At 45.0% G+C, this 23,629-nt stretch overlaps 1 protein-coding gene across 9 annotated transcripts in view; it reads left to right on the top strand.

Annotated features, from left to right (window-relative positions):
* LOC110525719 (oxysterol-binding protein 2) overlaps nucleotides 1–23,629 on the top strand; it is a 73,860-nt gene that overhangs the window by 26,277 nt on the left and 23,954 nt on the right. For 2 of the 9 annotated variants that reach the window (XM_090237630.1, XM_090237629.1), the window contains exon 1: nucleotides 20,635–21,144. The exons of the other annotated variants lie outside the window; for them this stretch is intronic. In XM_090237630.1, coding sequence (XP_090093756.1) covers nucleotides 21,120–21,144 — 25 coding nt within the window. In that variant the 5' untranslated portion in view covers nucleotides 20,635–21,119. Of the gene's footprint in view, nucleotides 1–20,634; nucleotides 21,145–23,629 lie in introns of those variants that run through there. 9 annotated transcript variants of the gene reach the window in all.

Below are 23,629 nucleotides of genomic sequence, written 5' to 3'. Positions count from 1 at the left end.
TTTCTCAGTGTGCTGCGTGGGCTTGTGTGTTTCTCAGTGTGCTGCGTGGGCTTGTGTGTTTCTCAGTGTGCTGCGTGGGCTTGTGTGTTTCTCAGTGTGCTGTGTGTGCTTGTGTGTTTCTCAGTGTGCTGCGTGGGCTTGTGTGTTTCTCAGTGTGCTGTGTGGGCTTGTGTGTTTCTCAGTGTGCTGCGTGGGCTTGTGTGTTTCTCAGTGTGCTGCGTGGGCTTGTGTGTTTCTCAGTGTGCTGCGTGGGCTTGTGTGTTTCTCAGTGTGCTGTGTGGGCTTGTGTGTTTCTCAGTGTGCTGCGTGGGCTTGTGTGTTTCTCAGTGTGCTGTGTGGGCTTGTGTGTTTCTCAGTGTGCTGCGTGTGCTTGTGTGTTTCTCAGTGTGCTGCGTGGGCTTGTGTGTTTCTCAGTGTGCTGCGTGGGCTTGTGTGTTTCTCAGTGTGCTGTGTGGGCTTGTGTGTTTCTCAGTGTGCTGCGTGGGCTTGTGTGTTTCTCAGTGTGCTGTGTGGGCTTGTGTGTTTCTCAGTGTGCTGTGTGTGCTTGTGTGTTTCTCAGTGTGCTTGTGTGTTTCTCAGTGTGCTTGTGTGTTTCTCAGTGTGCTGCGTGGGCTTGTGTGTTTCTCAGTGTACTGTGTGTGATTGTGTGTTTCCCAGTGTGCTGTGTGTGCTTGTGTGTTTCTGTGTTTGAGTGTGTGTGCTTGTGTGTTTCTGTGTTTGAGTGTGTGTGCTTGTGTGTTTCTGTGTTTGAGTGTGTGTGCTTGTGTGTTTCTGTGTTTGAGTGTGCGTGCGTGCATTTGTATGTGCGCTATGCGTATTCAGTAGTTGCTAGCTGGGATGACTCATGGTCCCAGTGTATTGACTGACAGCTGTACTTGCGATGTGCTGCAAAGGGCATATATATGAAATGTTTTGTCAGCCTGTAATTGCCAGATCATCAAGTCGATACATTCCACCCTGCAATAAAGCGACGCCTGGCTCAGGCAGGAAGCAGTCACTCTCTGCTCCAACACTATGGTTAATTAAAGATCCTCAACTTCCTTGTGATGACTGGCTTATTATCGCCATAGGAGATCAGCCAATAGGGAGAGGGCAGGAGGAATGGAGATCTTATTTCAGAGGTAATCATGACGGTCATTTCAGCATCAATCGAAAAAAGAACATAAAGAAGATTTTTTTAAATGCGAAAAGGTTCATTTGGCTGCCACCACCATAACTACTGTCCTCTTTAAAATTGGCCATCGCCCACAGAATGTTTCCTCCATAATTGCACATTTCTTGTTAAAACATTGCTCCCTTTTTCTCAGAGAAAAATGTTAACCCCTTTGAACTGAGACACTTCGGTGGGTCTAAAACTAATGAGCACCAAGTATTTGATTTGATTGGGGCTGTGAGGAGAAATGTCTGGGTTTTATTTCCAAACTCAGTAATTGGACTAATGAGAATGTTATTTAACAAAGTTTAAATGTCCTCAGTTCGGTTAGTCTGTGTTTCAGACCGACTGATCTAGAATGCTCTCTCTGCTCTCTTGTCTGGTTTACATCACCAGGTTTCTGGCGGGGGTGAATAGGGCGTAGCTATGCCGAGGGTTGCAAATCTGCAGGTCATTTACCAAAGTGACCAGAATCTTCAGTAATTTTGGTAATTAACAGAAAATCTATGGCAATCTATGGTAACGTTGGTAATTTATACTTTAATAAAACATCCATATATAGTATTCATTTTATAGTATTCAACCTGCCACCAGCTTGATGACAAAACATTGACAACAAATACATATTGACATAGTAAAATAAAACATGTATATATTTCATGCTGAAACCCTCATATTAAACACCAATGGTATTCCCTAAATTGATGGTTTATATTTCAGATAATGTTTTACAGCTTTGTCATCCTATTTTTGTATTTTAAAATATTCTTATTTAATTATTTCATAGATGTTAGATGTGATAAGGCCAGAGGGAAAGCCTGAGATAATTACAGACACCTGTGATAAACTGAAGTACCTAGAATGGCCACTAGATGTCTTGTGATAGATGACATAAAATCCTTGAAAGATACCAAAATTCTGGTAATTTACTGGTAAACTTTGAAAGTTTCCACCTTTGCAACCCTAGCTACACCCCATTGGACTGGATGTGTTTACAGTAGGCTGACAGTAGGGTAATGCAGTATGACAACAGTGATAAAAAAGCCTAATTATGTTATTTCATTGCAGTATGTAGGCTGCTGTCTCTTTAAGCAATGAGGCACGAGGGGGTGTGGTATATGGCCAATATACCACGGCTAAGGGCTATTCTTACGCACGACGCAATGCGGAGTGCCTGGACACAACCCTTAGCCGTGGTATATTGGCCATATACCATAAACCCCCAAGGTGCCTTTTTGCCATTATAAACTGGTTACCAACGTAATTAGAGCAGTAAAAATATTTTGCCATACCCCTTGTATACGGTCTGATATACCACGGCCGCCAGCCAATCAGCATTGAGGGCTCGAACCATCCAGTTTATAATGACCTATAAGTGACCTGACTAAAGAGATTGATCACAGGGTTGGTTGAGTTGATACACAGTGTGTGTGCTTCTGCTTATTCTGTCTGCTGGATCCTACTGTAGTGACGATGCATCATGCATGACATTCAGAGACCATTGGTACTGTGAAGTTATCTCACACATCCACAGACACACACCAGTGGAACCAATTTGAGCTATAGCTTTGCATTGTAACCCTCTGTTAAAGGAGATTGTTAATTATTAAGGTCAAGTGTGATGTTAATGGAGGTAGCTGGCTTTCCTCCCTGTCCTCGTGGTACAAGCCTCAGGACATGTGCGTTCTGCACACCAGAACACACTTTCTCCCCCAGCGTACGTGAGAGCCACCAGCAACCAACAGCAATGTCCGATCTCTCGCTGACACTATTACAGTTCTGTGTTCACAGCTCCTCTTTTCTCACTTTAGGCTATTTGAAATGTGGCTGCAGAATTTCTGGCACTGTGGCCAGAAAAATAACTGTCACTTTTACATGAGTTTCTTTAATCAAGCGAATAATACCAAGCAAATACTCTATGCATTTGTGTGTGAACTCTCCCTGTTCCTATAACCCCTCTCCCTCTCCCTGTCCCTATAACCCTTCTCCCTGTCCCTATAACCCCTCTCCCTCTCCCTGTCCCTATAAACCCTCTCCCTGTTCCTACACCCCCTCTCCCTGTCCCTGTAACCCCTCTCCCTGTCCCTGTAACCCCCTCCCTGTCCCTATAACCCCTCTCCCTGTCCCTATAACCCCTCTCCCTGTCCCTGTAACCCCCTCCCTGACCCTATAACCCCCCTCCCCCGCCCTGTCCCTATAACCCCCCTCCCTGTCCCTGTCCCTATAACCCCTGTCCCTGTCCCTATAACCCCTCTCCCTGTCCCTGTAACCCCCTCCCTGTCCCCATAACCCCCCTCCCTGTCCCTATAACCCCTCTCCCTCTCCCTGTCCCTATACCCCCTCTCCCTGTCCCTATAACCCCTCTCCCTGTCCCTATAACCACTCGCCCTGTCCCTGTAACCCCTCTCCCTCTCCCTCTCCCTGTCCCTATAACCCCTCTCCCTGCCCCTGTAACCCCTCTCCTTGTCCCTGTAACCCCTCTCCCTCTCCCTGTCCAGGGTCCTCCCCATAGAATGTAAGAGGGGTGCTGCGCCACCTTGTGGACTGGCTGCACCACTTTGTAAAAACACAGTACATGTTTTAAAAAATGTATATTTTTAACTTTATTTGTTATCATTTAAGGCGAGGCACCACACCCTAATATAGTAGATTTTGTTCTAGATTACAGGAAATGGCAGTTACAGGTGTTCTCAGCAGCACCACCTTGTTAAAAAAATCAGGGGGAGAACCCTGATGTCCCTTTACCCCCTCTCCATCTGTCTGTCCCTGTCCCCACACTACCTCTCCCTGTCCCTGTCCCTACACTACCTCTCCCTGTCCCTGTCCCTACACTACATCTCCATGTCGCTACACCCCCTCTCCCTGTCCCTGTCCCTACACTACCTCTCCCTGTCCATCTCCATGTCCCTATACCCCCTCTCCCTGTCTATCTCCCTGTCCCTATACCCCCTCTCCCAAACACCTTCAGGATATACAACTTTACCATGATGCCCTACAATACAAGTCTACTTTAGAGCAGCACATGTAGCAGCGTGTAAATTATCAGGTACAAGTAACACCAGAGATCTTTATGTCTCAGTCAGGAACCTGCTGTCATGGCATTTTACTGACCATTTTACAGACAAGCACAGTTTTTTATTTTTATTTTTCTTCCCTGTTTCATGGGGCAAGTTCAAATCCCCGAGCTGACAAGGTACAAATCTGTCGTTCTGACGTTCAGGCAGAACGTCACCAGGCCGTCATTGAAAATAAGAATTTGTTCTTAACTGACTTGCCTAAATAAAGGTAAAAAATAAAAATAAATATCCAATTGGTAGTTACAGTCTTGTCTCATCGCTGCAACTCCCGTACGGACTCAGGAGAGGCGAAGGTCGAGAACAGTGCGTCCTCTGAAACAACCCAACCAAACTGCACTGTTTCTTGACACAATGCCCACTTAACCCGGAAGCCAGCCACACCAATGTGTCAGAGTGCACATTGCACAACAGTGCACTGTACACAGAGGAAACACTGTACACCTGGCGACCGTGTCAGCATGCACAGCGCCTAGCCCCCCACAGAAGTCGCTAGTCCACAATGGGACAAGGACATCCCTGCCGGCCAAACCGTCCCCTAACCCGGACGACGCTGGGCCAATTGTGCACTGCCCCATGGGTCTCTCGGTCGCGGCCGGCTGCGACAGAGCCTGGAGCTAGCACTGTGCCTTAGACCACTGCACCACTCGGGAGGCCTGACAAGCACTGTGCCTTAGACCACTGCACCACTCGGGAGGCCTGACAAGCACTGTGCCTTAGACCACTGCACCACTCGGGAGGCCTGACAAGCACTGTGCCTTAGACCACTGCACCACTCGGGAGGCCTGACAAGCACTGTGCCTTAGACCACTGCACCACTCGGGAGGCCTGACAAGTACTGTGCCTTAGACCACTGCACCACTCGGGAGGCCTGACAAGCACTGTGCCTTAGACCACTGCACCACTCGGGAGGCCTGACAAGCACTGTGCCTTAGACCACTGCACCACTCGGGAGGCCTGACAAGCACTGTGCCTTAGACCACTGCACCACTCGGGAGGCCTGACAAGCAAGTACTATGACATCCCATGGAGCTGCCGTCAAGACACACACATCGTCATGGTGTTTCCTTCCCAAAGGCAGCAGCAGCTTGAGCAGAATTCAAGTGGATAACGACCACCATAAAAATCAATGCGCATTAGCATGCAGGGTAGCCTAGTGGTTAGAGCATTGGACTAGTAACCAAAAGGTTGCAAGCTCAAATCCCCGAGCTGACAAGGTACAAATTTGTTGTTCTACCCCTGAACAGGCAGTTCCTAGGCCATCATTGAAAATAAGAATTTGTTCTTAACTGACTTGCCTAGTTAAATAAAGGTAATAAAATTTTGGACAACATTGGCTGCTTTTTTGAGGGCTAAAGAGGCCATGATCAGAAGACAGCCAAACTGGTGTAAAGGCATGTGTGTGTTACGTTATCGTTGGGATACGTGTGTGTATCCATGAGCATCGCTGTAAGTGAGACTCTTCCCCTTCTTCAAGGTGCCCACACACATGTACAAACACACACACGCACGGGGGTAGAAATCCATGCGGTGGTCAAGATCACCTTGGAATGGGAATGCAGCACACTGCATGAACCCTTGGCAGCCGTATCGAAATGATCACCTCCTCCCTTCCAAACACTGTGCTGTGTGTGGAGCAGAGCAGTGCATGCTGCCGAGGAGAGTAGCCGTACAGTAAACCTAGTGTCATATCTCTGCTATCACATCTCTGCATTGACCTTGCCCTTTCTAGAGAATTGCGCAGTGGTCTGATAGCTGGTTTTTGTCTCTTCAGGAAAGCTGGACGAGGGAGCGAGGCAGAGAGAATAACAGAGACGTGAACGGTGGCAGATTGTTTGACATGTACACTACCAGTCAAAAGTTTGGACACACCGACTCATTCAAGGGTTTTTCTTTATTTTTACTATTTTCTACATTGTAGAATAATAGTGATGACATCAAAACTATGAAATAACACATGGAAACATGTGGCAACTAAAAAAGTGTTAAACAAATCAAAATAAATGTTATATTTGAAATTATTCAAAGTAGCCACCCTTTGCCTTGATGACAGCTTTGAACACTCTTGGCATTCTCTCAACCAGCTTCATTAGGTAGTCACCTGGAATGCATTTCAATTAACAGGTGTGCCTAGTTAAAAGTTAATGCGTTTGAGCCAATTAGTTGTGTTGTGACAAGGTAGGGTTGTTATACAGAAGATAGCCCTATTTGGTAGAAGACCAAGTTCATATTATGAGAACAGCTGAAATAAGCAAAGAGAATATATTTAGATTTGTTTAACTCTTTTTGGTTACTACATGATTCCATATGTGTTATTTTATAGTTGTGATGTCTTCACTATTATTCTACAATGTAGAAAATAATCAAAATAAAGAAAACCCCTTGAATGAGTAGGTGTGTCCAAACTTTTGACTGGTACTGTATGTCCTTGACTGTAGTTTCCACATGGGGTTATCTCATCGTCACCCACACACACACCTGCACATAGTGGTAGTTCTGTGACCTGTGAAGCGCTGTCCCTGTGCTAACTGCACAGATTACAGTGAACTATTGACTTATGCCGTCAAGCAGGGAAGGCTCTCTCGCTCCCTTCCTCCTTTTCTCCTTTCCACTCGCGCCACTGCATTGAGAAAAGCATGTGGATGAGAATTTGTTGTGATGTGAGTGTCTGCGCAGCGTGTGTGTGTGTGTTTGGGTTTGAGAGGTTTTCAGAGAGGAATAGAGCCAGCGCTAGGAGAGGGAGGAAACACGAATGCAAGAGGGGGAGCACCTGCCTCACTCCACTTGTCATTGTGTGCGGGAGTTCAGGCGTGTGTGTGTGAATGTGTGTGTTTGAGCAGTGTGTGTGAATGTGTGTGTGCGTACGCTGCAATGCTGATTAAGGAGATTTGCTGCTGCCTCCGCCCCCCCGCGCCAGAATGATATAGCGGCCCAGGGCAGTGTCGCGTCTCGGGGAGCGCCAGGCCTGCAGAGCAGAGAGGAGAGAGAGAGGGGGATGAATGGCCGGGGCTGCTTGGAGCCAGGGACAGTCCACTCCTTCTGCAACTCGGGCTGCCTCGGTAAACTGAACCAGGGTCAGTGCAGCAGCTACAACTCAGCCTCAGGAGGAGACAGCCTCAACACACCTCTCACTCCACCCCGAAGGAAGAACTCAGCCTGCCATCTCCTCCACCTCGTATGCCTCGGAGGTATCCATCCATCTGTCTGTATTGCTCCGGTGCGCTCTGGCTTTTGTCTTTATCCCGTGCTGCTTGGGTCCGGCTGCAGCCTGGCTGGCGTCAGGGCTCTGGATCATCCTTCTCCTACATAGCAGCAGCAGATTTGAGATGGGTGAACCTGGGTTTATTAGAACACACCCACCCCTCCCTCTCCTCTCTCCTTTCCTCTCGCTCCCCCCTACCTTCCCACCACTCCTCCTCTGCTTCATCCTCCCTTCCTCTTCCCCCATTCACTCCCTCTGTCTTCCAGCTGCTTTACCTTGCATTTGAATGTAGAAGTGATGTAATATTTTAATTTGTAACACGCTAGCTAGTCCCTAGCTGTGCATATCTGCATGCCATAGTTGTGTCTGTGCATGTACAGTATAGAGTGTAGAGCATTAATAATACCGGTAGTCCTTATGACATTGGGGATTGTAAAGATGCAAGGTCCTGCGGTCCCCTGGGTCCTAGAGGCCCTCGTAGCAGAGTCATAGAGAGGATGACCACACTGATGCAGTTCAATGCGGAGGATGATACTGCACTAAAGTATAGACTAACTACTGTATTAATCTATAGGCTTCTGCATTTTGATGGAGGTCGGTTTAATTATGATTAGTAAGTGTGAAAAACATGCAATAAGTTATTGTTAGGGGATTGTAAGTTTCGCACAGCAATTTATCAGTCCAAGGTTATATTTGGTTCTTAGTTTTCCATGTCAGCAGTGTGCCAGAGTGTGTGTGTGTGTGACTGTTAGTGCAGGCCTGTGTAACTAACTAAGCTTTGTTTGTTTGGTCAGTGAATGTGAGGGAAAGTGATGGGAATGAACTCCATTCATGTCCCACATCACTGGAGTTTACAGTCTGTTTCCAGTGATGTGTTCAGTGAGTTGAGCTGTGGTTGCAATTCTGTCAGTTAAAGTTTTTTATTTTCATTCTCATCACTTGGTCCTTTGTTTGGTCACAGTCTCTTATGCCGTATACTCTTCTGCCCAGTCAAAAATGTTTCTCTCTTTCTCTCCCATCCTCCATACCTCTCCCTCCCCCTGGAGGCAGTAGTGATGGCTTAGTAGGACTGCTGTGTGCTCTGCCCTGGGCTCTAAGTCGTCTCTACCTCTCCCTCCCCCTGGAGGCAGTAGTGATGGGGCGCTTAGTAGGACTGCTGTGTGCTCTGCCCTGGGCTCTAAGTAGTCTCTACCTCCCCCTGGAGGCAGTAGTGATGGCTCAGTAGGACTGCTGTGTGCTCTGCCCTGGGCTCTAAGTAGTCTCTACCTCTACCTCCCCCTGGAGGCAGTAGTGATGGCTCAGTAGGACTGCTGTGTGCTCTGCCCTGGGCTCTAAGTCGTCTCTACCTCCCTCCCCCTGGAGGCAGTAGTGATGGCTTAGTAGGACTGCTCTGTGCTCTGCCCTGGGCTCTAAGTCGTCTCTACCTCTCCCTCCCCCTGGAGGCAGTAGTGATGGCTCAGTAGGACTGCTGTGTGCTCTGCCCTGGGCTCTAAGTCGTCTCTACCTCTCCCTCCCCCTGGAGGCAGTAGTGATGGCTCAGGAGGACTGCTGTGTGCTCTGCCCTGGGCTCTAAGTCGTCTCTACCTTTCCCTTTATTTGTTCACCTAGTTGACTTTGGAGGCCATGTCAGGACTCACGAAGACACACAGAGAGTTTTGAATTGCTATCCTTGTGGATTGATTCCCATCCAAAATCCAATTTTCCCTAACTTTTTTTTAACTCGGCAAGTCAGTTAAGAACAAATGGGAACAGTGGGTTAACTGCCTTGTTCAGGGGCAGAATGACCGATTTGTACCTTGTCAGCTCAGGGATTTGATCTTGCAACCTTTCAGTTACTAGTCCAACACTCTAACCATTAGGCTACCTGCCGCCCCTAACCTTAACCTCTACGGGATTGGTGTCCCCCCCCCCGTGGGGCGGTTGAGCTAACTTAGGCTAAAGTGATTAGCATGAGGTTGTAAGTAACAAGAACATTTCCCAGGACATAGACATATCTGATATGGGCAGAAAGCTTAAATCTTGTTAATCTAACTGCACTGTCCGATTTACAGTAGCTATTACATTGAACATACACTGCTGCCATTTAGTGGTTAAAATCTAAATGTTACATTATGGCCTTTCTCTTTGCATTTCAAACATAATGGAACAAAATATATACAGTGCCTTGCGAAAGTATTCGGCCCCCTTGAACTTTGCGACCTTTTGCCACATTTCAGGCTTCAAACATAAAGATATAAAACTGTATTTTTTTGTGAAGAATCAACAACAAGTGGGACACAATCATGAAGTGGAACGACATTTATTGGATATTTCAAACTTTTTTAACAAATCAAAAACTGAAAAATTGGGCGTGCAAAATTATTCAGCCCTTTACTTTCAGTGCAGCAAACTCTCTCCAGAAGTTCAGTGAGGATCTCTGAATGATCCAATGTTGACCTAAATGACTAATGATGATAAATACAATCCACCTGTGTGTAATCAAGTCTCCGTATAAATGCACCTGCACTGTGATAGTCTCAGAGGTCCGTTAAAAGCGCAGAGAGCATCATGAAGAACAAGGAACACACCAGGCAGGTCCGAGATACTGTTGTGAAGAAGTTTAAAGCCGGATTTGGATACAAAAAGATTTCCCAAGCTTTAAACATCCCAAGGAGCACTGTGCAAGCGATAATATTGAAATGGGAGTAGTATCAGACCACTGCAAATCTACCAAGACCTGGCCGTCCCTCTAAACTTTCAGCTTATACAAGGAGAAGACTGATCAGAGATGCAGCCAAGAGGCCCATGATCACTCTGGATGAACTGCAGAGATCTACAGCTGTGGTGGGAGACTCTGTCCATAGGACAACAATCTGTCGTATATTGCACAAATCTGGCCTTTATGGAAGAGTGGCAAGAAGAAAGCCATTTCTTAAAGATATCCATAAAAAGTGTTGTTTAAAGTTTGCCACAATCCACCTGGGAGACACACCAAACATGTGGAAGAAGGTGCTCTGGTCAGATGAAACCAAAATTGAACTTTTTGGCAACAATGCAAAACGTTATGTTTGGCGTAAAAGCAACACAGCTGAACACACCATCCCCACTGTCAAACATGGTGGTGGCAGCATCATGGTTTGGGCCTGCTTTTCTTCAGCAGGGACAGGGAAGATGGTTCAAATTGATGGGAAGATGGATGGAGCCAAATACAGGACCATTGTGGAAGACTGGGACGGAGATTTGTCTTCCAACAAGACAATGATCCAAAACATAAAGCAAAATCTACAATGGAATGGTTCAAAAATAAACATATACAGGTGTTAGAATGGCCAAGTCAAAGTCCAGACCTGAATCCAATCGAGAATCTGTGGAAAGAACTGAAAACTGCTGTTCACAAATGCTCTCCATCCAACCTCACTGAGCTCGAGCTGTTTTGCAAGGAGGAATGGGAAAAAATGTCAGTCTCTCGATGTGCAAAACTGATAGAGACATACCCCAAGCGACTTACAGCTGTAATCGCAGCAAAAGGTGGCGCTACAAAGAATTAACTTAAGGGGGCTGAATAATTTTGCACGCCCACTTTTTCAGTTTTTGATTTGTTAAAAAAGTTTGAAATATCCAATAAATGTCGTTCCACTTCATGATTGTGCCCCACTTGTTGTTGATTCACAAAAAAATACAGTTTTATATCTTTATGTTTGAAGCCTGAAATGTGGCAAAAGGTCGCAAAGTTCAAGGGGGCCGAATACTTTCGCAAGGCACTGTATTATTATATTACCAGATCTAATGTGTTATATTCTCCTACATTAATTTCACATTTCCACAAACTTCAAAGTGTTTTCTTTCAAATGGTATCAAGAATATGCATATCCTTGCTTCAGGTCCTGAGCTACAGGCATTTAGATTTGGGTATGTCCGATCCTTTTTACCCTAACCTTAATTGTAACCCTGAACCTAACCCCTAAGCCTAAAATAGCATTTGTTATTGTGGGGACTGGCAATTGTCCTTGTTTTACTATCCTTGTGAGGACTTTTGGTACCCACAAGGATAGTTAAACAAAAACACACATTCACACACACTGCTCAAACACACACGCCCAAACTCCTGCACACAATGACAAGTGAAATGGAGTGAGGCAGGCAGGTGCTCCCCCTCCTGCATTCCTGTTTTCTCCCCCCCCACACACACACACACACTCGCAAACAGAGAAGTGACAGAGAAGTGACCACATGCATACATAAACAGGAGAAAATGTGTGTGTGTGTAGGCCTATCCTATATGTTCACACACATCTGTATAGGATGTGTCAGACGCCTCAACCTGTGGATGTCAATTATGATCAATAGTTGAACGCTCCTGCTGTTCTCCATCTACTATAGATCCAGCTGAAGTTGTGCTGAATTCCAATGTGGGTGCCATGATCCCTGTTATATTCAGTCCATCTTCCTAACTGCTGTAGCTGGACCATAATTATGGACAATGTTTTGTGGAGCATGTTCCTGTTATGTAAGTCCAAATCTGGACAGCTGCAGCTGAGTCAACTGTTGCTATCCCCTTGCGCATTTTAAATGTGTATTTGAGTTTTGGATTTTTGTGCTTCAGAACTTCTGTTGTGACTGAATTGATTTCATTCAGAGTTTCTTTCCTCACAGCCTCCAACAACACTGATGGTAATGTGGGAAGGAAAATGCTAAGTCTATCTATCTATCTATCTATCTATCTATCTATCTATCTATCTATCTATCTATCTATCTATCTATCTATCTAGGTTGTCAGAACACTTTGATTTAGAAGAAACAGAGTACCTGTCTGAGCCGACTATAGTCTGAGCAGATGTGTGTGTTTTGATGCCCACCTCCCTATGTCTGGTCCTGAATTAAAGAGCCTCTGTTGGGTTAGAGAGAGAGATGCTCACACACACACGCTACCCAGTTTCAGACAGCCCTCTTCTCCTATAGGTGTGGAAACATTCTGCCACTTTCATGCCTCTGTGTATAATATGCCGGCAGGAATATTCTCTCTCCCATGGTCCCAGTATGTGTGGCTCTGTGTATAATATGCCGGCAGGAATATTCTCTCTCCCATGGTCCCAGTGTGTGTGGCTATGTGTAGATATCAGAATGTACAATTAGTTGGTGTTTTGCTGCACACTATCACTTATCAACTCAAGCTAATCCACAGAATGATCATGGGTCAGTAAAATGAATATTCAGACACTCGGATGGATAGCAATTGATAGCACACTCAGATAAAACCCTAACCAGTTACAATGTAGAAGTCAGTACAGGGCAATTCCACAGTAACAGAGTGATGCTGAGACGATGTTTCACTTTAAATGTATGCCAAATAAAAACCAATGATTGCAAAGTTAACAACTCTATGCACAAAGAGTACTTTTAACAATTTCCACAAATTACATGAAATATCCCGGTATATGGTATAAATGGTATTTCGCCCATGCCTAGACTGTAGTATACTGTAGTATTTACTGTAGTGTTTTGGGGGGACTGTAGTCGGGTATACTGTAGTTATTACTGTAGTTTTTTGGGGGGGACTGTTGTAGGCTATACTGTAGTTATTACTGTAGTGTTTTGGGGGGACTGTAGTAGGGTATACTGTGGTTATTACTGTAGTGTTTTTGCTTGACTGTAGTATAATTTAGCATTTACTGTAGTGTTTTTGGGGACATTACTGTAGTATTATTTAAAGTGTTTTATTATCTTTAACATATAAGTGGAGGCTTTCTCCTTGAGGAAACCTACTGGAGAAATACTTAAAGATTTTCCATAAGCTGTACGTACATAGGTAGGTAGGTAGGTAGGTAGGTACTGTAGGACAGGAGTCTGAATGGAGAGTTCAATGCTTCTGCTCTTTTCCTGTATGGAACACAATATGGTCTATACTTGGTATGTAGGTTTCACACTTATGGGTGGCACAAATTGGGATATGGGGGAGGGGAATGAGCAGGATATATGCAAATTCAAATAATAGTTAAAATGATATAGTATTTTTGCAGACTAGTGTTTTTGCAGATATATTTGTAGTATTTATTACAGTGTTTTTGTGGATAATACTTTAGTACAGGGTTAGGCAACCCTGTTCCTAGATACTGTAGAATTTTGTTCCGACTAGTCACCACACCCGACCTACTGAGCTAAATGATCAGATTAGTGATTGCCTACATTCAATACACACTGGTCTTTCAGGTCGGTTAAATCAAACACATGAAGTGCCTTGCGGCACTCCAGGACCAGGGTTTCCTACCCCTGCTGTAGTATTTACCATAGTATTCTACAGTATACAACATAATTCTAAAGGTACTACACATGATCGAGGGATACTACAGTGTGTAGTATAGTATTCTACAGTATACTACAGTTTACTACAGAATTATATAGTAAGTACTGTAGTATTCTGGAGTAAACTGTCATATTTTTTAATGTGGGTGCCCTACAATGCAGTGTAACTGACAGTCAGCTACAGTCTTTGCATGCATTTCCCTTTTGGCATCTTGAATGGCTGTCTGTCATTGGCCCTGTCATCATGCAGCAGCAGAAACCTACAGCACCACTGTGGGTCCCCAGTCTCCAGTCCAGTCCTCCCACGCCTTCCCTTCCCAGCATGCACTCTCACGAGGACGACCAGGTGCCACTGAGGTGCTGAATTTGCATTTGGAGGAGGAACACCAATTAATGTCCATGCCTCCAGAGCGTGGGAGGCAGAGCACAGGGCAGTTTCCCCTCACAGGCTCTCTGAGATTGTGTCCCAAATGGCACCCTATACCCTTTATAGTGCTCTGGTCAAAAGTAGTGCACTATATAGGGAATAGGGTGCCATTTGGGACACAATCGGAATGTGCTGTGGATCGATCCACAAACTTGTAAAGCCTGCGACACTATGCCAGGCAGGAAAAAGAATATCACCCCTCTGTCTAATAAACATTCATCTAGATTTATTTCAGTGTTTTATTTTTAATATTTTTGCTGGTCTTTTGCTCTATTGTAAGATGTGAGTTACGCGGCCCCTTGCTCCCCAAACCCTAGGTTTGTTCTTATATCGTGTTCAATTTTCTACTAGAAGTGTACTGCAGAGGGTGATGGGTTGCTCGGCACAGTTCCTCATTTGGGCGCTGTGTTACTGGGTTTAACCTGCCGTCTCCTCCATTTGTCTTCACTTGATGCATCTCAGGGGAGCCCAGCAGACAGTTAGCAATTACTGCTCAGGATTACACTCTCCTCCCTCCCCAGGCCCAGAACGCACCGCTCACACACTCCTTTCATCCATCCTCTCTCCACTATCATCTATCTATTCACTCACTCTGATGCTCTGTCTCTCTATCCCATCCCTCTATTCTCTTTCAATCTCACTCCCTCTCTCATTTTACGTTTTACATTAGAGTCATTTGACAGACGCTCGTTTCTAGTGTGACTTACAGTTATGATTTATGATTTTTATTTGGATCCCCATTAGCTGTTGAAGAAGCAGCAGCTATTCTTCCTGGTGCCCACACAAAACATAGAACATGACGAAATACACAACCCTAATGGACAGGGACAGCAACAAACATTTCAACTAAGAACACTGCGACTAAAGAACGCTACGACTAAAGAACAATATGACTAAAGAACAATATTACATGTTTTTTGTTTATAGTGCATTTAACTTAAGATGGCTAGGTGACGATCACGTATCACAATTGTAGTAAGTCAATTTTTCCTCAATAACGAAGTTGACTGAGATGTCTTATTTGAGATCATCTTTGAAGAGGTAGGGTTTCTCTCAGCTCCCTGTCTCTCTCTTCTCCTTTCTGCCATTGGCATGATGAATCTGACTTACACACACAGGTACTAGTCAGCACTAAATATAACCTACTCTCCAGATGACTTATGAGGTATATGATGAGGTATATGATGAGGTAAAGTACCCTTCAGCTTGAGTCTCTACTTGGTACATATGCAGCTGAGTGGAGCTGGGCTCTGATAGGATTTCTGAAGTGGGATCATTGTAATGGGTTCTCTAAAAAAACACTGCATTGAATACCAATTAGGGTCGCTTCAAATGTTATTTGGTACTGTATCATTAGCTTTTATCTGATTTATGCACCGAAGACATTATTTTTATCATGATGATCTGTTAATAATTATCATCTCATTATTACCTGTCAGTGTGATAGTACCGCATCATTCTGCCAATTACACAGCCATCGGTCTCTCTCTCCCTACCTCTCTCCCTATCTCACTCTCTCTCTGTCAGACCAGAGATGGACAGACCAGGGAAGGGATAAATGGGAGGTTTGAGGTTGGGGCAACCTAGTCAGATACAGTGGGCTCCAAAATTACTGGCACCCCTGACTGGCAATGCACAAACACTACTTTAAAAAATATAAACAATATAATTATAGAGAAACTCAAAATACTAACATGTGAGAAATACTGTACTTTATTAATGTTTCAGTGGAACCCAGCAAAATCATTTGTTGATTTAATTAAAAATCAATGTCCTCCAAATTAAGGTTTCACAATTAATGGCACCCTTAAAGATTATTGTAAATAACATCTACCAAAATCAAACCAGGAATTAAATTCCACTTATTTAAGTTTATCTAAGTCTTAAGGAACTATATTGAGCCATTACATCACTTCCGGTTTCACTAGGATATACAAATGAGGTAACACACATGCAATATCCCTCTGTCATCCAACACCATGAAGAAAACAAAAGAACTGGCAGTTCAAAAGAGACAGATGGTCGTAGACCTTCATAAATCTGGTAATGGCTACAAGAAGATCCACAAAGGATTGAATATACCACTGAGCACTGTCAGGGCAATTATTTTTTTTAAATGTAAAAGATATGGAACAGTTGAAAACCTCATGGTTAGAGGATGCAAATTAATTTTGCCCCCGAGGATAGGGAGCAGGATGGTGAGAGAAGCAGCAAAATCCTCAAGAATCACTGTGAAAAAATTGCAGGCCTTGGTGGCATCTTGGGATCACCAGGTTTCAAAAAGCACCATCAGACGCCACCTCCACAACCACAGGCTCTTTGGAAGGATTGCCAGAAGAAATCCGTTTCTGACCCCAAGACACATACGCAACCATTACCTACTCACTACAACGCTGTGTGTACCCTGGGGCTGCTAGCCATGCCATGTGTCTTGTATTTTCGATGGGTTCGCTGATCAACCACTCATATTCTGTAATCTAATGCGGTTTAAGTTGTTCTGGCTTAGTTCTACATCCTAGTGTGAAAGCTCTCATTAAGCAAATAATAGTCTACCAGTAATACCCCTCTGGGATTTTATCCCATGAAACCATTGTTTCTTTTCCCAGCAGGTATAGCCTCTCCCAGTAGCTGTGAGGTGAGTGTGGCAATGATGTTAAGGTGGTTTGACTGTTATTATGAGATGCCAGGATTCAGATTGCATGCCAGAGGTTCCGGAATGGCAATTAGTAATGCAGACACCCTGCTGGAAGCAGATCCTCCACTAAACAAATAGGCCTAGTTCTTAGTGCATGTGACAGTTTATTTTTAAGTTCCATTACTTGGCTGGTGAACAAACTCCTTAGCAGAATGAGGGTGAATAATGATAGCAAGTCTTTGCTCAGAGTTCCTTTACTTTACCTGCTCCTAACTTCTGTTACATTCAAGAGTTCCTAAATTACATGCATAGGTACACTTCAACTATGACAGACAAAATGAGAAAAAATCCAGAAAATCACATTGTAGGATTTTTAATGAATTTATTTGCAAATTATGGTGGAAAATAAGTATTTGGTCAATAACAAAAGTTTATCTCAATACTTTGTTATATACCCTTTGTTGGCAATGACAGAGGTCAAACGTTTTCTGTAAGTCTTCACAAGGTTTTCACACACTGTTGCTGGTATTTTGGCCCATTCCTCCATGCAGAGCTCCTCTAGAGCAGTGATGTTTTGGGGCTGTTGCTGGGCAACACAGACTTTCAACTCCCTCCAAAGATTTTTTATGGGGTTGAGATCTGGAGACTGGCTAGGCCACTCCAGGACCTTGAAATGCTTCTTACGAAGCCACTCCTTCGTTGCCCGGACGGTGTGTTTGGGATCATTGTCATGCTGAAAGACCCAGCCACGTTTCATCTTCAATGCCCTTGCTGATGGAAGGAGGTTTTCACTCAAAATCTCACGATACATGGCCCCATTCATTCTTTCCTTTACACGGATCAGTCGTCCTGGTCCCTTTGCAGAAAAACTTCACAGTAGGTATGGTGTTCTTTGGATGCAACTCAGCATTCTTTGTCCTCCAAACACGACAAGTTGAGTTTTTACCAAAAAGTTATATTTTGGTTTCATCTGACCATATGACATTCTCACAATCTTCTTCTGGATCATCCAAATGCTCTCTAGCAAACTTCAGACGGGCCTGGACATGTACTGGCTTAAGCAGGGGGACACGTCTGGCACTGCAGGATTTGAGTCCCTGGTGGCGTAGTGTGTTACTGATGGTAGGCTTTGTTACTTTGGTCCCAGCTCTCTGCAGGTCATTCACTAAGTCCCCCCGTGTGGTTCTGGGATTTTTACTCACCGTTCTTGTGATCATTTTGACCCCACGTGGTGAGATCTTGCGTGGAGCCCCAGATCGAGGTAGATTATCAGTGGTCTTGTATGTCTTCCATTTCCTAATAATTGCTCCCACAGTTGATTTCTTCAAACCAAGCTCCTTACCTATTGCAGATTCAGTCTTCCCAGCCTGATGCAGGTCTACAATTTTGTTTCTGGTGTCCTTTCAGAGCTCTTTGGTCTTGGCCATAATGAAGTTTAGAGTGTGACTGTTTGAGGTTGTGGACAGGTGTCTTTTATACTGATAACAAGTTCAAACAGGTGCCATTAATACAGGTAAGGAGTGGAGGACAGAGGAGCCTCTTAAAGAAGAAGTTACAGGTCTGTGAGAGCCAGAAATCTTGCTTGTTTGTAGGTGGCCAAATACTTATTTTCCACTATAATTTGCAAAAAATTCAATAAAAATCCTACAATGTGATTTTCTGGATTTTTTCCTAATTTTGTATGTCATAGTTGAAGTGTACCTATGATGAAAATTACAGGCCTCTCTCATCTTTTTAAGTGGAGAACTTGCACAATTGGTGGCTGACTAAATATTTTTTTGTCCCACTGCACATGTAGGTATCGTTAAAGTGACTGGTTGCATCACAAAGTGACTGGTTGCCACCTGGTATGGCAACTGCTCGGCCTCCGACCTCAAGGCACTTCAGAGGGTAGTGCGTACGGCTCAGTACATCACTGGGGCAAAGCTGCCTGCCATCCAGGACCTCTACACCAGGCGGTGTCAGAGGAAGGCCCTAAAAATTGTCAAAGACCCCAGCCACCCCAGTCATAGACTGGGAGCTCTCGATGTTGCAGCTGTAGAACCTTTTGAGGATCTCAGGATCCATGCCAAATCTTTTTAGTTTCCTGAGGGGGAATAGGCTTTGTCTTGCCCTCTTCACGACTGTCTTGGTGTGTTTGGACCAATCTAGTTTGTTGTTGATGTGGACACTAAGGAATTTGAAGCTCTCAACCTGCTCCACTACAGCCCCGTCGATGAGAATGGGGACATGCTCGGTGCTCCTTTTCCTGTAGTCCACAATCATCTCCTTAGTCTTGGTTACATTGAGGGATAGGTTGTTATTCTGGCACCACCCGGCCAGGTCTCTGACCTCCTCCCTATAGTCTCGTCGTTGTCGGTGATCAGGCCTACCACTGTTGTGTCGTCAGCGAACTTGATGATGGTGTTGGAGTCGTGGGTGAACAGGGAGTACAGGAGGAGACTGAGCACGCACCCCTGGGGAGCTCCAGTGTTGAGGATCAGCATAGCAGATGTGTTGCTAACGACCCTCACCACCTGGGGGCGGCCTGTCAGGAAGTCCAGGATCCAGTTGCAGAGGGAGGTGTTTAGTCGCAGGATCCTTAGCTTAGTGATGAGCTTTGAGGGTGCTATGGTGTTGAACGCTGAGCTGTAGTCAATGAACAGCATTGTCACATAGGTGTTCCTTTTGTCCAGGTGGGAAAGGGCAGTGTGGAGTGCAATAGAGATTGCATCATCTGTGGATCTGTTTGGGCGGTATGCAAATTGGAGTGGGTCTAGGTTTTCTGGGATAATGGTGTTGATGTGAGCCATTACCAGCCTTTCAAAGCACTTCATGGCTACGGACGTGAGTTCTACGGGTCTGTAGTCATTTAGGCAGGTTGCCTTTGTGTTCTTGGGCACAGGGACTATGGTGGTCTGCTTGAAGCATGTTGGTATTACAGACTCAATCAGGAACATGTTGAAAATCTCAGTGAAGACACCTGCCAGTTGGTCAGCACATGCCCGGAGCACCCGTCCTGGTAATCCGTCTGGCACCGCAGCCTTGTGTATGTTGACCTGTTTAAAGGTCTTACTCACGTCAGCTACGGAGAGCGTGATCACACAGTCGTCCGGAACAGCTGATGCTCTCATGCATGCCTCAGTGTTGCTTGCCTCGAAGCGAGCATAGAAGTCATTTAGCTCGTCTGGTAGGCTCGTGTCACTGGGCAGCTCGCAGCTCTGCTTCCCTTTGTAGTCTGTAATAGTTTGCAAGCCATGCCACATCCGACGAGCGTCGGAGCAGGTGTAGTATGATTCAATCTTATCTCTGTATTGACGCTTTGCCTGTTTGATGGTTCGAAACAGGGCATAGCGGGATTTCTTGTAAGATTCCGGGTTAGAGTCCCGCACCTTGAAAGCGGCAGCTGTACCCTTTAGCTCAGTGCGAATGTTGCCTGTATGGCTTCTGGTTGGGGTATATCCCTGGTTGGGGTATGTACGTACGTACACTTTGTCTTTATGGGGTATTGTGTGTAGATTGCTAAGGATTTTTTTGTATTTAATCCATTTTAGAATAAGGCTGTAACGTAACAAAATGTGGAAAAAGTCAAGAGGTCTGAATACTTTCCGAAGGCATTTAACATTGTGGATCAGGACTGCAGACATTGCTGTCGTGGCAGCCATGCCATGCCATTCCCCAACCATGGCCAGTGCCAAGGCATACCCTACTGCCCCATAAAGAGAGGAGGATGGGATGGTGTGGATGTTGGAGTGTTTCTTTGGTGTTGGATTCTAGGAGCTATATTAATCCCCTTCATCCTACCTGGGGGGATGTCTCTGCTCTGCCAACTTTCCCCTCCTCAAAATGTCTCTGCTCAAACCTAACTTACTTGACTTAGGGCTTATCATCTTTTCCCCCTTTGGAGCATAGGACATCCATCATGGTTCTCCACCTCACTCTTTCCCCCACTCTACCCTGCTGTATCCTATAGTATCATATAGGCTATCCTATAGTAGGCAGTGAATCTCTCCATAGTCAAGCCTCACCAAACATAGACCTGTTATTCCCCTTCTGTCTCCGTGGTGCCTCCTGCCCTAACTGAGCCTAACTACTCTAACTGTAGGCTAATTCAATTCCAGGTCTGGGAGATTGTCATGGGGAGGGTTATTCTGGGTTCCAGTCTTTGTCACTGTTGGTGCCGGGCTGGATTGTCTAGCTCTGCCTGGTTTTGTCTTTTCCTCTGGCTGGACAGTTTTGTCTCTCTGTGCTTCTGCACACAGTGTGGACATTCAGCAATCTCACCCATTACATCACCTGGTCTGCACAGTCAGTCGCTGTGTGTCTAAACTGGTTCTGCCTGGTCACTGGTCACCGCCCACTGGGTGAAGATGGCGGTCCAAGGGTGCAGACATGGTGAGAGCCTTCGTCTTTCTTTTCCTGTCTTGTGTTTCCTCGCCCTGCCTCCTCTCTTTTCTCCCCTCCCTCTCCCTGGACGTCTCCTCTTACAAATAGGAGGGTTTGTCTTCCCATGTTTAGGGATTACTGGAGGACAATTGATCAGCACGAAGAGAGACGTCTTGTGTTGTCATTGTTCAGTCTCTTTAACACTACCAAACAGTTAGGAGCAGAGTTATTTTTGTTGTCGATTTTGTGACTAGTCATATGTTGGTCTTGGTTTGTCATGATTGCCTTTTGTTGTGGTTGCCATTTGTTGTTATTATTTGAGGAGACTGTCTGTTGGTAGCATGTCATTCTGTCAGATCAGATTGTGGTAATTGCCGAGGCTCCGGACTGTCAACAGACATACAGCCCACTGGCCTGTGACTGAAACTGAGTCACTTTAATAGACTTACTGCCTGGTTCTCACTGCTTATGGTGCTGCTGTCTGTCTCTATGTAGAAGTAGAAATGGGGTAGCAGCGCCTTCCAGGCGTTGTTGTCAGTAAACGTGTGCATGTGAGGGCTGCTTGTTTTTGGCGTCTCCGTAGGTTTGTTCACTTCCTCTGTGAGGTCAGAATGAGCTGCCATGTTGCTAGTGTGAGTGTGGAAGTGTAATTGCCTATGTGACATCTTCCTTCCTCTGCAAGCTAAATGGACACTTTCACACCAAGTGACATGCTTTGGACATTCTAGGGCTAAGCTGTGCATGATTACTTCCTCATATAGCAGAGATAAAGATCAGGAGGAGAAGACTAAGAGAGGAAGAACAGAGGACTGACAGACAGAAAAGTATGTAGATTCTGGAACAGTTTGTTAAGAAGGGAGAGTGAGACCACAAGAAAGAATACAAGTAGTAGGGACAGGAAGCTAAGAGAGGATAAGGGTGGTCGAAGGAAAGCTGAAATACCTTCAGAAATGATCTGAATGTGTCAATTGAACATCATTCTTCCATGTCTTCCTGGAACCTGGGTTGATAGTATTTTTCCTGATACTTCTGGATGGATTCTAGGCTAAATCAACAACCCCTCGCTCCTCATGTAGAGAGAATCTCCGCTCCTTTCAGAAATGTGAAAGACCCTCCTGTCTGTTCAATAACCTGCCAGAGCTGTAGAGGCTGGTTTCCAAGGCTCCAAAGTCCAGGCAGTGGAACAAGGCCTCTAGTGTTGAGGGTGATGATACCTTACCTCAGGTTTTAACTTACTCCAATAAGTCACATGTCTGCTGTGAAAAGGTTCATTTTGGTTCCTATACATACAGTACTGTAGCTTGTAACTCAAAACACACAAATGTACATGAACCCACTGCCACTGCTATAATGCACACATTACCAACACATAATACCGTAAATATGATTTCTCTGTTACTATTGTCCAACATGTTATGTTATGCTTATTATAGTACATATCATCTTCAAACCAATTTCCATAATAGTAAAATCTGCTGGCATGCAGACAACAAACACACTGCCACTTTCTTTCTGCTTGGCTTAAGAAAACAGCGGAGAATAAACATTGGAATTGTTAAGTGCCTTGCTCAAGGGCACATCAAAATAATTTTCACCTTGGGGAGTCAAACCAGCGACCTCTCGTTTACTGACCAACGCTCTAACCTCTAGGCCACATCTGACTTGCCTCAGTAAATCATCTGTTCTACCCTGACATTTGATGTGGTTTCTCTGGAACAGATAGGCTAACCAGCCTCTCTCTGATCAAGTCATATTTTGTTGCCCTAAGGTTGCTTTACTTTATATCTTACCCTTCACGATGGTGGCCACCACCAGGGTCATTGCACTGACTGTTAAATCCATCCGATCCAAGAGGATTTCCAATAACGCCTTGGTGGGCTATATCGGGTTCTGTGCATGACCTGGTGGGTATTTCGGTCCCCACTGAGAGTGTGTATAATGTTCGGACAGACGCTGACACACTGTTCTCATATGTTCAGAGTGGCCCTGAGTAACCTCTCCACTGTCGCCACACTGCAGCAGAGCAGAGGCCCACGGAGGGAATGGAACACTGCCTCATGTAAATACCCTGACTCGGCTTAAATACATTTCTTCTGCTTCCAAGGGTTTCACCATTGTCTGTCTCTGGAATGGGGCCATTAAGAGAGAGATGTGTGCGTCTCGGTCCGATTGTGTGTTTGTCTCAGTCTGCGTGTCTGCATGTGTGCCTTTGTGTTAGTAAGTGGAAGTGAAACTGGAAACCAGCTGTAAAATCCAGCCAAAGATCATAGCAATTAACACACATTTTATCAGTGGAAATTTCATTTTTATAGTATATCTGAATCTCTTCATGGTTAAGTCATAAATAACCCTGCGTATTTATGATGCAAACCTGTCCTTCTATCCGTTCCGTTCGAGTGTGTGTGTGTGTGTGTGTGTGTGTGTGTGTGTGTGTGTGTGTGTGTGTGTGTGTGTGTGTGTGTGTGTGTGTGTGTGTGTGTGTGTGTGTGTGTGT

The sequence above is a fragment of the Oncorhynchus mykiss genome, chromosome 6 (assembly GCF_057628025.1).
Source record: "Oncorhynchus mykiss isolate SJ-2025 chromosome 6, ASM5762802v1, whole genome shotgun sequence".
Classification (NCBI taxonomy): domain Eukaryota; kingdom Metazoa; phylum Chordata; class Actinopteri; order Salmoniformes; family Salmonidae; genus Oncorhynchus; species Oncorhynchus mykiss.
Note: the sequence above shows the minus strand (reverse complement) of the source record. Positions and strands in the feature narration are given on the sequence as shown.